Below are 15,109 nucleotides of genomic sequence, written 5' to 3' on the forward strand. Positions count from 1 at the left end.
GTCTCACCCTCCTTTGGAGGCTGACTCAAGTTTTAAAGCTACACAGTCCCACCAGGCAGCTTTCTTTGCACAGGGCAATCACCTTCTCCTGGAGCACCCATGTTAAAGAAAACTCATCACCTGTCGTGTGGCCTTTGTCCTTTTGGGCCACTACGTATGTGTCTTAATAGGTCTTAATTCACCAACCACACCGTAGAATATTCTAGAGGATAGAAACTGTGTCCTTACAACAGCCACCGTGGTGCTTTGCATATTGTAGGTTTTCTCCATATTTACCAATGACTCATGAAATGCAAGTCTTTGTTCATTTTTTTAGATAAGCAATTAAGAGATTTAACTTTCACCTTAGGGGAAGTGATTATGATATTCACTTACATTGTCCTTTTTTAAAATTTATCTTTAAAAATTTATTTATTTATTTATTTATTTATTTTGAGCGCGCGCGCACGCGCACACACACAGGGTGGGGGGAGGGGCAGAGAGAGAATCCCAAGCAAGGGCCTGGGCTGATAGCCTGGGGCTTAAACTCACAAACCATGAGATCTTACCTGAGCTGAAACCAAGAGCTGGACGCTTAACTGACCAACTCATCCAGGTGCCTGTTTTAATTTCTAATATAGGTAAACACCAATAGCTATAACTTATATACACAAAAGCTCTAAAAACACCAGCTGTCAACCTTCAAATTTCCCCTCTAAACCTTTTGATTATTACCTGCTTTTGAACCATATGTAGTATCCAAACGGAGATGCTACAGACTAAATGTTTGTGTCCCCCCAAATTCCTATGTTAAAGTCCTAACCCCCAAGGTGATGATAGTAGGGGGTGAGGCTTTGGGGAGTAAATAGGTTTAGATGAGCACAGCCCCCAAGATGTGGTGAGAGGGGAGGGGGAGAGGAGGAGGGGGAAAGGAGGAGGGGAGAGGAGGAGCGGCAGCAGCAGAAGCAGAGACTCCAGAGCTTCTTCTCTGCACCACATGAGGACACGGTAAGAAGGCATCATCTGCAAGCCAGTAAGAAGGACTTCATAGAACATGACCATACAGGCACCCTGATCTCAGACTTTCAGCCTCCAAAACTGTAAGAAATGAATGCCTGCTGTTTAAGCCACCCAACTTATGGCATTTCTGTTAAGCAGCCCAAGGGGAAAAAGGCAGAGAGTGACCTCATACCTATAGCAAAAAGGAAATTAGGAGTTTATAAACTAATAATTCCTCTGATTCTATTGAGGCAGTGGTTATTTCAAGGTGCAGGAGCACAGATTGGGCCTTGAGACGAAGGTCACCACACCTGTAAATGTGGACCCTGTCTGGGGCAGTACACCTACTGCAGATACACAGGTGAGCTTTACCAAGATGGCTGAAGGTCACCAACTATGGCTGCCTCTTTTGTGCTTTCCCTTAGCTACTCTTTTTCCAGAAAAGTATCAATCTCAGAACCACCCCTCAAAAATTAACCTCTTCAGAGCCCTTCAAGTACACAATTCTGTTAATTTGCTTCAGGTAGAAGTGAGGGATTAAGACCCAAATCATCTCTCATGTACGATAAAAATGGATAATCATGTGGCTTGGTTTTTGTTCTACAAGTGTTTAGAGATGCAAGTTCAGTGAATACTTTGCATATCAAGACACATTCAAATGTTCTCTTCCTCCAGCCTAGAGGAGCGTGATCAGAGATGCCATCTGTGTCTGATGATGGCCTGTGTCAGGGAGGAAGCCTAGTGCTGTCCTTAGTTTTGTAACTGACCAATCCGTTCTGCACCACCTGCCCAATCTTGCAGTAATAATCACTGCATGGACATTAATTTTTTTTTATTTTGTACTGAAAGGAAGAGTATTTTTAGCTGAAAAGACCAAAGTCCTTGGGCATGTTAACTGAAGTAGAAAACAACATGCTAATATTAGCCACACTAAGCCTACATGTGATAACCTGTAGTTACCTACACTAAGATAACATGTCATCTTAAACTGTTTTTGGCTTTTATTCAAAATAAAAAACAGCTCCCTCTGGTTATTCAAAGTAAAGCTAGGACATCTTCCTTGCATCATTACTACTCTGTGCAGTCTTATATGGTTCCACATGGTTTAAACAGTGCATTCTCTTTGCAATTTCTTATTTGTTTTGTTTTCATTTCATATTAAACTGGAATTTTCCCAAATTCATTAACTATTAAGAAATTTCTCAAATATACTACAAGAAGCAACATGGAAGAAATATTAACATATACCAATGTTCCTGAAGTAAAATTTGAATCAAATTTGAATGATTTGATTCAATCAAATCATTACAAAAATGAATCCTTTTCATTAAGTTAACATGCCAAGCTCTAACAGCACCGTACAGTAAACCCATATCAGGGATCTTGCATCTGACCCTCATGCTAGAGAGTGCTCATGAACAAAAATAGCCACCAAGTGCCAATTATGTAAAAAGCATTTTGTTAGACATTAAGGAAAATTTCTTCAAGTATACTTTCTGTGGTCTAGAAGTTTATAGTGTATCTGGAGTGAAAATGTATATAAAACACAAAAAGCAGCAAACAACTGATACAGAAAAAGCTAATATAGATAAGAGGTTTTTAGGGTGACTGAGCAGCTCAATCAGCCAAAGACCGACTTTGGCTCAGGTCATGATCTCACGATTCGCGACTTCAAGCTCTGCACAGGGCTCTCTGCTGTCAGCACAGAGCTCACTTTGGATCTTCTGTCCCCTCATCTTTCTCTGCCCCTCCCCTGCTTGTGCACATGTGCTTTCTCTCAAAAAAACCCAAAAAACCAAAAAAACAAAACATTAAAAAAAAAGAAAAAAGGGTTTTTGGAGGAAAAAGTCCATCTGATTTTGAAGGTAAGTAAGAGAAGTCACCAGGCAGGAGGCATCCTTTCAGTTGGGCTTGAGGGAAGTTAAAGGAAGATGTTAGGTGCAAAGGCATGGCGCTGGAAAGATAGGACTAAGAGAAGAGAAAGGTTAACTTGGCTTAACAGTGTTTATGCAAAGAAGCAGCAGGAAATAATGCTGAAAATAGCACCTTAAAATTAATTAGTTTATCAAGCATTTACTAATGCCAGACAGTATTCCAGGTGTTGGGTATGCAATGATAAACCAGACAGGCCTGCCCTCCCTGAGCCTACATTAAGCAGGCAGGAGACCTACTACAAAGGAAATAAACATGTGATATGATGGGGGAGGGACTGAATGCAGCAGGAGGCTCTCTAGATCTGGTGGTTGGGCTTCTGACTAAGGAATATTTGAGCTGAGACGAGAGGGTGAGAAAGGACCAAGGACCAACCCCCTACACAGAACAAATTATCAGGTGTAAACGGGCCTGAGTCAAGAGTGGACTTAGACCTTCCAAGCACCACCAGGAGGTCAATGCGGCTAACCAAGGGTGCTAGTAAATCCTCTGAGAGAATCCAAACTGCACCTCATTGTTTTCAGTACCACTGTTTCATGGTTGTATACAAGGATGATGGTGTGCTATCTGAGCCACGGGGATGCAGGAGGTGGGACTTCTTCACTAGGCTGCTTCCACGGTTCCACCACCCCAACCACCCACCGTTAGAGCGTGAACTCCATTTGTTCCATGGTGTTCCAGTGCCCAGAACAGTGCTTGGTATATTGAATTCGCTCAGGAAATATTTGCTGAATGGACTGAATAAATATCACGTTTCTCTTTCACCCAAAAGCAGTCCAAAACGAGAGGCAGGGTTTGGAGAAAAAGAAGATGCTTCGAGGAGTAAGTTAGAAAGTCTATCTATGGCACCAGTCTTTATACGACTCTTGAGTGTTCTCACCGTTCTCAGGGGAGTGTGGTCCCTGGCCCCTCCGTGCTCACCTCGGGAACTTGCCTTAACATGACCAGTGACTCAGCAGCAGCATCCATAGCCATTACCCATTTATTTAAGAACTTCTCTAAACGCCTTTGCTGGAAATGTCTGCAAGTAACTCTGCTCTGACTTGACTTCCTATCACTGTGCTAGGTTGATTAAGGGGAGGAAACATTGTTTTTAAAAGAACAAGGGAAAAAAGGGAGGAAGAAATACTCCTTGTTTTGAGTGCTGTACCTACCTTCCTCTGCGCCCACATATGACTAGATGACTGTCTCTCATTTGTAGCTTATGAGATCTCCTCAGGCTTCACTGTACCTTCCCCTAGACTTCCCTCTGCCTGGTCTCCTTCAGGCGGCACCATGTCTTCCACTCCCGATCTTTACGCGAAAGAAAGGGAATTCCATTCTGTCATGTTTCTGCCTCTTGTGGACCACGATTCACCGTTTGCTGACTTGTGACATTGTTTTTCTTTATTTAGGAGTGTCAGAGTCCTGAGTGAAGATGGCCAGGTGAAAACAGCAGGCAGCCGTAGGAACCACAGGGAGAAGGACAGCATATGCACCATGGAAAGGGGGAGACTCGACTTCCACCCAACACACACAATGACAACAGCATCCTGCTGCAGACTCTGGCCCCCCAGCTGCTGGCACAGGGCCCCATGGAAAGATAGGGCACACTTGTTCTTTCAAAGTGTATTTCTCCATCCTGACCAAACAGAGATTTCCAAACAGAGGAAATCTCAGAAGGCTACTGGTTTTTTTGACAGGAGGTTGTGTGTGTGTGTGTGTGTGTGTGTGTGTGTGTGTGTGTGTGTGTGAAAGACAGACACAGAAGGAGATGGAGAGGGAAGAAGGCAGGAGGGAGCAGAAGGAGGAGAGAAGGGAGAGGGGGAAGGAAGAGGGAAAGGGTGAGGGTCAGAGACTGGACACTACACACAACAGTGTCCCAATGAGCACAGGGGAAGTAAGAAATCCTGTCTGAAAGCAGCAGAAAGGGAAGAGAGGAGGGGAAGAGCCCCTAGGGATAGAGGAGGAAAAGCAAGTGAAGCCAGTAAAGGGGAAGCTGACCCAGGCTCACCCCAATCCCTTGGCCTCTCTCACCAGAACTCCTGTCCCTCATCCATCACTGGCTCACATCCTGCCGGAGCAAGGGTCCAGGCACAGAAGTCACGTCGGGTGGCTCAGGAATACCAACCATGATGCCTTGGGTGAGGCATGACATGTTCTAACTCCATCTGTGCCTGACTTCATGAGGACACCCCGAACGCAGTGACACGGTCTTGGAACACAGCGCCTGGGTATGAGCCAGGCTGACTAGAGCTTTAGCACCCTAGGTGCAGAGGGTCCTTGAGAGCACTGGGGAGGGCCCCTCACTAAGGACAACTGGACTGTGGCCATACAGTGATTCCTCCCCGGGGATACAGCAGGGACAGGCAGCACTCGATCACATAGGAAATGACCGATGACTGAGTCTATACTTCCTTCCTGGTGCAGTCATCACCAATAAATAAATAAATAAATAAATAAATAAAATGTTTAGAGCCACAAAGACGGTCAATGATCATTCAAAAAACATCTCTTGCTGGGTGACCACTTGAGACAATGCAAACATCCTTTTAAATATACTCTAAATTCTAAAATACTGGCCAAGACTTAAAACAGAGTGGTAACACTGAATCTGCCTTTAAGAAATTAAAAAAAAAAAAAACAACCCAGAAGAAATTTTATTACAGGCTTAAATGGAAGTTTTAATATGTGTACCGAATTGATAAGAAATTTGAATACTTGCAGCGATCTGTAGCAATATATGATAAGCTGTTTCAAGGTACAATTGAATAATTAATCATTTAATACATATTTGAAAAGTTTTGCATTTATAATAAGAAAAGTTCTATGCTAATTTAAAGTATTAACTCATATCTTCACCCCAATGTTTAATAAAAAAAAAGATTGGAAGGAATGTTTTCGTTAATTATTCTCTGCTCCCCACCTTCCTTCCAACTCCAATAAAGCCGGTACACAGCTGATGATAAGATCTTTGGGAACTTTCAGATCTGTTTCACAGTAGCAGGCAAACACAAAGGATCAACTATTAAAATTTTGTTTACGATTTTATTTTATTTATTTTTTTACTTTTTTAAATGTTTTATTTATTCCTGAGAGAGAGAGAGAGTGTGAACAGGGGAGGGTCAGAGAGAGAGGGAGACACACAATCCAAAACAGGCTCCGGGCTCTGAACTAGCTGTCAGCACAGAGCCTGATGCGGGGCTCAAATCCATGAACTGTGAGATCATGACCTGAGCTGAAGTGGGACGCTTAACCAACTGAGCCACCCAGGCACCCCTTGTTCACTATTTTAAACGTAGCAAAGCTTCTGTTCATGAAAACTGCACCCCCATCATACTTCTTTATCATAAATGTCATCCTCATAATTAGAAATAACTTAGCATCTCCTAGACTGATTAANCATTTTAAACATAGCAAAGCTTCTGTTCATGAAAACTGCACCCCCTATCATACTTCTTTATCATAAATGTCATCCTCATAATTAGAAATAACTTAGCATCTCCTAGACTGATTAATAGATTGTTTGGTTCATTTGTTCAATAATTCATTTATTCGGCAAATATTTATAGACTTCCTCCCTTGCCTTGGACACTATGCCGATGCCAAGCGCTGGAAATTAAAAAAAACAATGAAGGCAAAGTTTGTGATTTCAATGAGGAGGTACCAGTGAAACAAAGTGGGGATACAGATACTTGAAAAAGAGCTGCCAGTGCAGCTAAGAGGTAGCTTAAAACAGTGAGCGGGAGAGCAAGGGATGATCACATCACAGCATTCTACCCTCAGCTGAATGGCATGTATTACTCCCTTACACAAAATGCCAGCTCCTTCCTTCACTTGGTGGAACGATATGGCAGTACAGGAACTGGCTGAGGGAAAGTATAGGGACATGTTCAGCAGACATTAATGTGCAAAGTGTTGGCAGGTGACCAGTGAGATGGGCTTCTCCGGTTCACTAGGCATTGAACGTTGGTAGCCATACTGTGTCTCTTGAAGGCCTCTTTTCTTGGGATTTGTGACAGGTAGCCCCTCCTGTCTGGCGTCCTTTAATCACTGCCTCTAACATGAATTCAAAATTTGTATGTTCAGCTGAGTCCTCTCTTTAAGTTTCAGATGTTTATAATAACCGCTTATTTGATATCTTTTCTTGAATAATTGGAAGGCAATTCAATCTTATGTTCAAAACTGGCCTCATACTCTCCCTTCCTCTTCCCTTCCAAACTCAGGTCCTCTGCCTTTGCTCCTGTATCCCAGCGAGTGACACCAAATCCTACCTAGCACTGAAGGTGGAGGCCTGGAGGTCACCTGCGACACCCACGTCGTCCTCCTTCCCTTCTCTACCTGATTCTGACTACTAGCAATTCCGGTTGATTCTGCCTTTCACATCCCGGCATTTCTCTTTTTTTTTCTTTTTTTAAAATGTTTTATTTATTTATAGGAGAGAGAGAGACAGTGTGAGCAGGGGAGGGTCAGAGAGAGAGGGAGTCACAGACTGAAACAGGCTCCAGGCTCTGAGCTGGCAGTCAGCACAGAGCCCGACGCGGGGCCCGAACCCACGAACCTCAAGATCATGACCTAAGCGAAAGTCAGACGCTTAACCGACTAAGCCACCCAGGCGCTCCCCCTGCATTTCTCTTGATGTCCCATCATTACACTGTTCTGCACTGAGCTCCTTCTTGCCAGTGGCTTTGCACATGCTAGTCCCTCAGCCTAGGTCAGCTTCCCTCCTCCTGTATTGCCTATGCCTGGTTCACACTAGTTTAATCAATCCCAGGGAAGCCTTTCCTGACTAGATCAATACCTCTATTAACTGTCCTTAAAGTACTTTCCCTTTCAGTACTTGCAATCAGAATTTGAAGATTCTCAGATCAATATCAGTCTCCCTGATTAGACTCTATGTTCCACGAGCCAGGGACAATATACATGTTTTTTTCCCTACGTGAGAACTGCCATTCAGAACATTGACAACAGTTAGTAAGCATTCCCTGAATGAATGCAGGATGATGCAAGTGTAAGCATTCGGACTTTAGCTGCAGGACGTTTTCTTGAACTTAGTAGTCTCCCTAAAAAATACAGGTTCTCTGATAACATCCTGTGACAGTTCCTGACCTAGCTCTTTTTGCTGGTGTGATTTGATCAACAGGCTTTATGTCATTTCTGAATGCTTTCTGAGGGTTGGTTCTCCCCTTTCTCAACTTTGAAAAACATAGGCCTCCCCTACTCATTAGTAGAGAGAAAACTACAGAACTCTAGGCTGGAGTTGAGGTCAAAGTTTGAAGAACAGGGACAACATTTTCAGTCTAATAATTATAGAATATCATAACATTTTACTATTTATAGCATTGGAAAGCAACTTTTGTGTTTCCATTTTGTCTCAATTTTTTTTTTTTTTAGAGCAAGCAAGTGCACAAAAAGCATATATGGTCTTTTCTATTTTGGGTTTCTTACTTATTTCCCAAACCCTTTAATTACATTAATTTAGATTTCAAATATAAGCTGCTTTCCCCCAAATCTCATTTGTTAAAAAGGATTCTTACAATTTTGTACTTTTTTCAGAACCTGCACACTTGGATATGTGTGTACCATTAAAAATTAACAGAATACACTGTAAGCATAGGCAACAAAAGAAAAACAAAAATAAACTGCACTTCATTAAAATTAAAAACTCAAATTTTATAATTTTTTTTTTAATATTTTTATTTCTAGGAGAGAGAGAGAGAGAGACAGCGTGAGCAGGGGAGGGTCAGAGAGAGAGGGAGTCACAGACTGAAACAGGCTCCAGGCTCTGAGTTGGCAGTCAGCACAGAGCCCGACACGGGGCTTGAACCCACAAACCGCAAGATCATGACCTAAGCGAAAGTCGGACGCTTAGCCGACTAAGCCACCCAGGTGCCCCACACTCAAATTTTAAAGGGGTGCTATGAAGAGTGACAAGCCAACCCACAGAATGGGAAAAATATATAAACCTTTTCTTTGAGAAGGGTTTAATATCCAGAAAACATAAAGACTTCTACAACTGAAGAACAAAAAGACAAACAACCCAATTAAAAATGATCAGAGGACTTGAATAGACATTTCTCCAAAGAAGATCTACAAATGGCCAATACGCTTATGAATGGAGGCCCAACATCATTAGCCATTAGGGAAATGCAAATCAAACCACAATGAGATACAACTTCACAACTACTAAGAAATAAATCTGACAGAGAAAGACAAATGCTGTAGGATATCACTTATATGTGGAATCTAAAAAAGGCTAACTTGTAAAAATAGAGAGTAGAATAGTGGTTATGGGGGCGTTGAGGGGGAGGGAATGGGGAGATGCTGTGTTAAGGGTACAAACCAGCAACTTGTAGTAACTAAGTTCTGCAGATTTAATGTACGGTGTAGTGAATGTATAAACTATTATATTATAATCATCAGTCTTGGAAATGGGCCAGATCTGAATTACTGCTACCAAAAGAAAAAAGATAATTATGTGCCTTGATAAAGGTACTAACTATGGCTATAATATTACATATTGTATTACATATTACAATATATAAATGTATCAAATCAACTTGTATAGCTTAAGTTTACTCAATGTTATATGTCAAATATATTTAAAAAAATTGCCACCCCAAAACATTTTATACCTAATAGTATAGCTATTAAAAAAAACCAAAACCCAAAACAGAAAATAAGTGTTAGCAAGGAAGTGGGAAATTAGAACTCTTGTTACTCTTGTTACATGGCTGGTGGGACTGTAAAACAGTACGAATGCTGTGGAAAACAGTACAGTGTTTCCTCAAAAGTTTTTTTTTAATATTTTTAATGTTTATTTATTTTGTGACAGAGAGGGCGAGCAAGTGGGGAAGGGGCAGAGAGAGAGAGGAGAAAGATAATCCCAAGTAGGCTCCGCACTGTCAATACACAGCCCAATGCGGGGTTCTGTCTCACAAACCTGAGATCATGACCTGAGCTGAGATCAAGAGTCAGCCGCCAACCTGACGGAGCCCTCCTCAAAAGTTTAACACAGAATTACAATATGCTCCCGAGTTTCCACTCTTAGGTATATATCCAAAAGAAATGAGAACAGGGACTCAAATGGATACTTACATACAAATGTTTACATTAGCAATAGTTATAATAGCCTAAGGTATAAACAACCCAAGTATCCATTTACAGGTGAATGGATAAATAAAATGTGGTCAATGCTCTCTATTTGGTAAAAATAAATAAGATAGTTAGTGATATTCTATAAAGTTGCAGCAAACACTGAATTAGTGAATACTGAACTGCTCTTCCTAATGGAAAGAGGTTCTTGAGAGCCACTTGTTGGTCACTTTCATCAACTAATCTATATATAATCCTGTTTTATGTGCATTTCTGTTTAAGCACACCTTACTAGTATATATTAATATATATTTTGCATATTAATATATATTATTATATATTATCATACATATATATATATGTGCCTTGATAAAGGTACTTGAACTTACAGCCAACAGCACTATAACTAATGCCTGAAAGAAGCTTACCTAAGACCTTTTTTTCTCCAAGGCACATCACAGCCATCTTCTTTAGGAATACTAGATAGCACTTTAACACTATGCTTAGAGATCATTTTAACAGTGAAATCACCAAAAAACAGCACAAAAATGAAAAACAAAACAAAACATAGTACTAAACAGACCATGAAAAGGGCACTTGCTCCCAGCATGAGAGCTGAAACAAAAAGGCAGAGTCTCAGCTGAAATATACACGTTGGGCAACTCTAACTCACTGCTGCTCTGAGCACATCTAGGAAGGATTGTGGAAGTGCTCTGAGTATTGACTTTGGGGTTACAAAGAAATGTAGCCAGAAGGTCAGTTCACAGATACAGAATCTATAAACAATGAGGACTGATTCTATATATATTCAATGGAATAATATTCAGCCATAAAATGAAATTCTAGTACATGCTACAATAAGGGTGAGCCTTGATAACATTAGGCTTAAGGGAAACAAGCTAGACACAAAGGGATTCATACTGTATGACCCTATTTATAGGAAACACCTAGAAGAGGCAAATTGATAGACTAGAGGTTATCAGGTGTTTGGGGGAGGGGAGACCTTGGAGTTACTGTTTAATGAGTTCAAAGTTTCTGTGGGATGGGATGATGAAAGTCCTGGAGATGGACAGTGGAGATGGTCGCACAACACTGTACACATAAGTAACACCACTGAAGTATACCCTTAAAAATTATTAAAAAGGAAAATTTTTATGTCATATCTATTTTATGAGAAAAACTTAATAGATATACTAAACAAGACTGAATGGATCATTTAAATCTGCTAAAGTCAAATGGGGACATGCTGGATGGCTCGAGTAGCTATTACTGTTTACCCACACTTCCATTTAAAGCAAGGACCTTCTTTAATCTGTTTTTCTTTTGGTTTCTAGACCATATTTAAAAAACAGACTTGCGGGGTGCCTGGGTGGCTCAGTGGGTTGAGAATCCGACTTTGGCTCAGGTCATGATCTCACAGCTTGTGAGTTCGAGCCCGCGTCAGGCTCTGTGCTGACAGCTCAGAGCCTGGAAGCTGCTTCGGATTCTGTGTTCCTCTCTAGTTCTGCCTCTCCCTTGCTCATGCCCTGTCTCTCTCTCTCAAGAATAAACAAAACATTAAAAAAACTTTAATAAATAAAATAAATAAAAAACAGGCTTACTGTATAATAATATCAGCTGATTAATGAGGAACACAAGTAAATGAAAATGTGCATGTCAGTTGTTTGGCTTCTTTTCACTCTTTCGGTGAAAAATTATGTGCAGTAGAAATATTCTTTCTGACTAATCACCAAAAGAAGGGTCACCTCAAGAACCAACAATGGATGCTCCTGATTTATGAAATGGTCTTGGTGGCATACCATATCCAAGTGACCTGGACGTCCTGGGTAAACTGTTAAGGCACCACTTAGGTATCCTGGCACTATGCGTCCACTTTTCATTGTTTGCATTGCTCTTCTTTATCACCAATCTATTTCTTACGTGCTTCCTTCCTTACCAAAAACCCTATTTTCATATCTCTAAAGAGAGCCATCTGTTAGGATATGGCTGTGGTTACTATCATAATTCAAATGTTTCCTTTTTATTTTCGGTATTTCTTGACCCAACAATTACAAAGAAGCACTGCTGGAAATAAACATATGCAAAATGTGCTAACATGGAATGCGAACAGTGTTGAAATGTAAATGTAACGTAGGAAGGAATTCATGGCCAAAGAAATATCTCTTACAGTTCTTTCAATCTTTTAAAATGCATCATAAAACTAAAAATGTTTCACTACATAATAACATTTTGGCTTTTTTTATGATTGCAAAGACAGGTAATAATGATGGTCACAAAAACACACTGAGCAGCTGTATACTGTTAACAAAAGAACCACTGTATGAATGCATGTAAAAATCTGGCACTTCATACATTCACATTTCCTAGAAATTAGATAGTCTTCTCAATTGGAGTAGATACCAAAAGAGACTGTTTTCTATTAATCATGGCTTTGTACCAGTCAAGATTTTAGAGCCAACTGGATCATCTTTCATTTGGGACAATTCCCACATATTATAGGAGATCTATATATACTGATTTATATATACTCAGACATGTACATTATAATTCTGCAAAGAGTAATTTTTAAATTCGTAAATGATGGATTTTTTACTCTTAAAAATGCTAGTGTCAGTGGATTCTTCACAAACATACATATGATTTATGTTTAGAAGTCATAAAAAAAGCATAACAGATAACTCTGCAGGTTAATTTATGAAGGCTAATTAATAGGTACTTACTCATTAAAGACTAGGTCTGGCGCAAAATAGAGAAATTGGCTGTTTGTATGTTTGTACGATCTCCAGCTCAAGGCAAATGATGATAGACACATCCAAGAATACTGGATTAGGGTAATTTGGTCCTCAAGAGGCAAGTTTTTGAATCCTGAAGAACAGAACAATTAATCACAGAAATACACTTAGCATTTAAGTACATTCCAGGAAGAAGTTTCTTAAGGCAACCCTAAATAGTCACTTCTCTCTAACAGACTCAGATCAATTCAATAGCCATTTAAGGAGCACCCACCATGGGGCATGGCCCTCTTTAACATTTCATTTCATTTCATTTTACTTACTGAGAGAGAGAGAAAGAGAGAGAGAAAGGGTGAGGATGTGTGTGTGAGCAGGGGAGGGGCACAGAAAGAGAAAATCCCAAGCAGGTTCCTTGTCGTCAGCGCAGAGCCCAACTTGGGGTTCGATCTCATGAACCATGAGATCATGACCTGATCTCATGGTTGAGATTTTGGCTTGAGCCAAAATCAAGAGTCAGATACTTAACCAACTGAGCTACCCAGACGTTCCAACATCTCATTTTAAATTCACCCTAAATTTTCAATGAGGGTGAACTGCCAGGACAAATAAAACCAGGGAGTTCAGACAGCTTCACTGTGGGTGATGGTCTAAAACCTTTGGTTAGACTGAAAGAATCTGTATTAACCCGTAAAACTTGCTTTATCCTATTCACAATAACATTCAAATAAAGACTACTTTAATAACTGTCAACTCCTACATATCGACAATAATGGTGAGAGATTTAACTTCTGTGAATTTACAGTGGTTGAAAAAGCACTATTCCTTGCTTCCCCTCATCTGGGAGAATACTGGACTTCAACAAAGTTATGAAGTAGAATAAGCATCTTTGGCTTAAGCATCTCTCTCACAGTCTTCATTTCTAGGCTTATGTAGCCCATCTTTTGCTCCTTTTCTTATCCCCTGTATTCTCAGGGGCATCATGGTATTCTTCTGTTTGCAGAGTTTCACCAGGGACAGTTCCTCTTCACACACCCAACCATCAGAGCTTTCCCCAATCTCTTTTCTTATGGCTCCTGGCTGACCATAGGTAATCCAAGAAACTGCTTACTATTATTGGTTTTGTTTTCTGTTGTTTTTTGTTTTGTTTTGTTTTGAGAGAGAGAGAGTGCAAGTGGAAAAGAGGGGCAGAGAGAGAGGGAGAGACAATATCTTAAGCAGGCTCCATGCCCAGTGCAGAGCCTGACACAGGGGTTAAGGTCACCACTGTGAGATCATGACCTGAGCCAACATCCAGAGTCAGATGCTCAACTGAAAGAGCCACCCAGGCACCCCCAAGAAGTTGCTTTGATTAACAAACTGGGACAATGTGATAACAATTCTAAGTGATGCTTCTGCAGATTAAGAAGGACTTTATGAATAAAATTCTATAGCATAAAAAATGACTACAGTAGAAATTTCAAAGACAGTTTTAAAGGTGCTGGAGGCAAGATAGTTATTTTCAGAAAGAACAGTCTTTCAGGATCTCATACAACTTACTTGATAGGTCTTGGTTTACTTGTCTATGATCAGATTAGCCCTGGTGTCAAGTTTCTAGTAATGGGCTCAACTTGTGCTTTCAAACAGAATGTATTTTACCTTATTGATATTTCAAGGTGGACACGTCCAATTTCAATCACCAGCACAAGAAATGTACACTGACAACAGAACCCTTAGCCCTAACATCTCAGGAGAAATGAGCATATTAACAGATTGTCCCTACATACTTGATTACTTTGGTAACAATTAAAATATTTGGTCTGGGGGCACCTGGGTGGCTCAGTTGGTTAGACGACTGACTTTGGCTCAGGTTATGATCTTGAGGTCTGTGAGCTTGAGCCCCACGTCGGGTTCTGTGCTGACAGCTCAGAGCCTGGAGCCTGCTTCGGATTCTGTGTCTCCCTCTCTCTCTGCCCCTAGCCTGCTCAAGCTCTGTCTCTTTCTGTCTCAAAAATAAACAAACATTAAAATAAATTAAAAAAAAAAATTGGTCTGAGGACTTAATAGAAGGCAAACTCTAGCTGCACTGTTGGGAGATGGCAAAATGTGTTGCCCTGACTTCTCTTTTTCAGGATCCAGACCTTGAAAAGAGACGCACACCTACCTGGAAGTACCTTTGCCCACTTCACGACTTGGATCATCTGTTTGCCTGCTAAGCGGTTTAGAGTGGAGAGCAGGTTTTCGGCTGTGTCTGGTTTTGAGTTGTCGTAGCCTGCATACACGATCTCAGGCTCGATGTTTTCAAGGATCGTAACAGGGGTAGGTGTGAGTGCTCGTGAGATTGTGGACAGCTGAGGAACCAGCGCTGAGTTGACAGAGGGCTCTTTTGCAGGAGCGATGTACGTTGTCCCCTCGTT

At 40.9% G+C, this 15,109-nt stretch overlaps 1 protein-coding gene across 2 annotated transcripts in view; it reads right to left on the reverse strand.

Annotated features, from left to right (window-relative positions):
* Positions 1-15,109, reverse strand: part of NR3C2 (nuclear receptor subfamily 3 group C member 2) — a 343,432-nt gene that overhangs the window by 55,374 nt on the left and 272,949 nt on the right. For both annotated transcript variants that reach the window (XM_077770731.1, XM_077770725.1), the window contains exons 5-6: positions 14,857-15,109; positions 12,705-12,849 (exon numbers count right to left, since the gene is read on the reverse strand). The exon at positions 14,857-15,109 is cut by the window's right edge and continues 62 nt beyond it. In XM_077770731.1, coding sequence (XP_077626857.1) covers positions 12,705-12,849; positions 14,857-15,109 — 398 coding nt within the window. The remainder of the gene's footprint in view (positions 1-12,704; positions 12,850-14,856) is intronic.

This window comes from Crocuta crocuta, unplaced genomic scaffold, assembly GCF_008692635.1.
Source record: "Crocuta crocuta isolate KB4526 unplaced genomic scaffold, BGI_CrCroc_1.0 scaffold345, whole genome shotgun sequence".
Taxonomy (NCBI): Eukaryota; Metazoa; Chordata; class Mammalia; order Carnivora; family Hyaenidae; genus Crocuta; species Crocuta crocuta.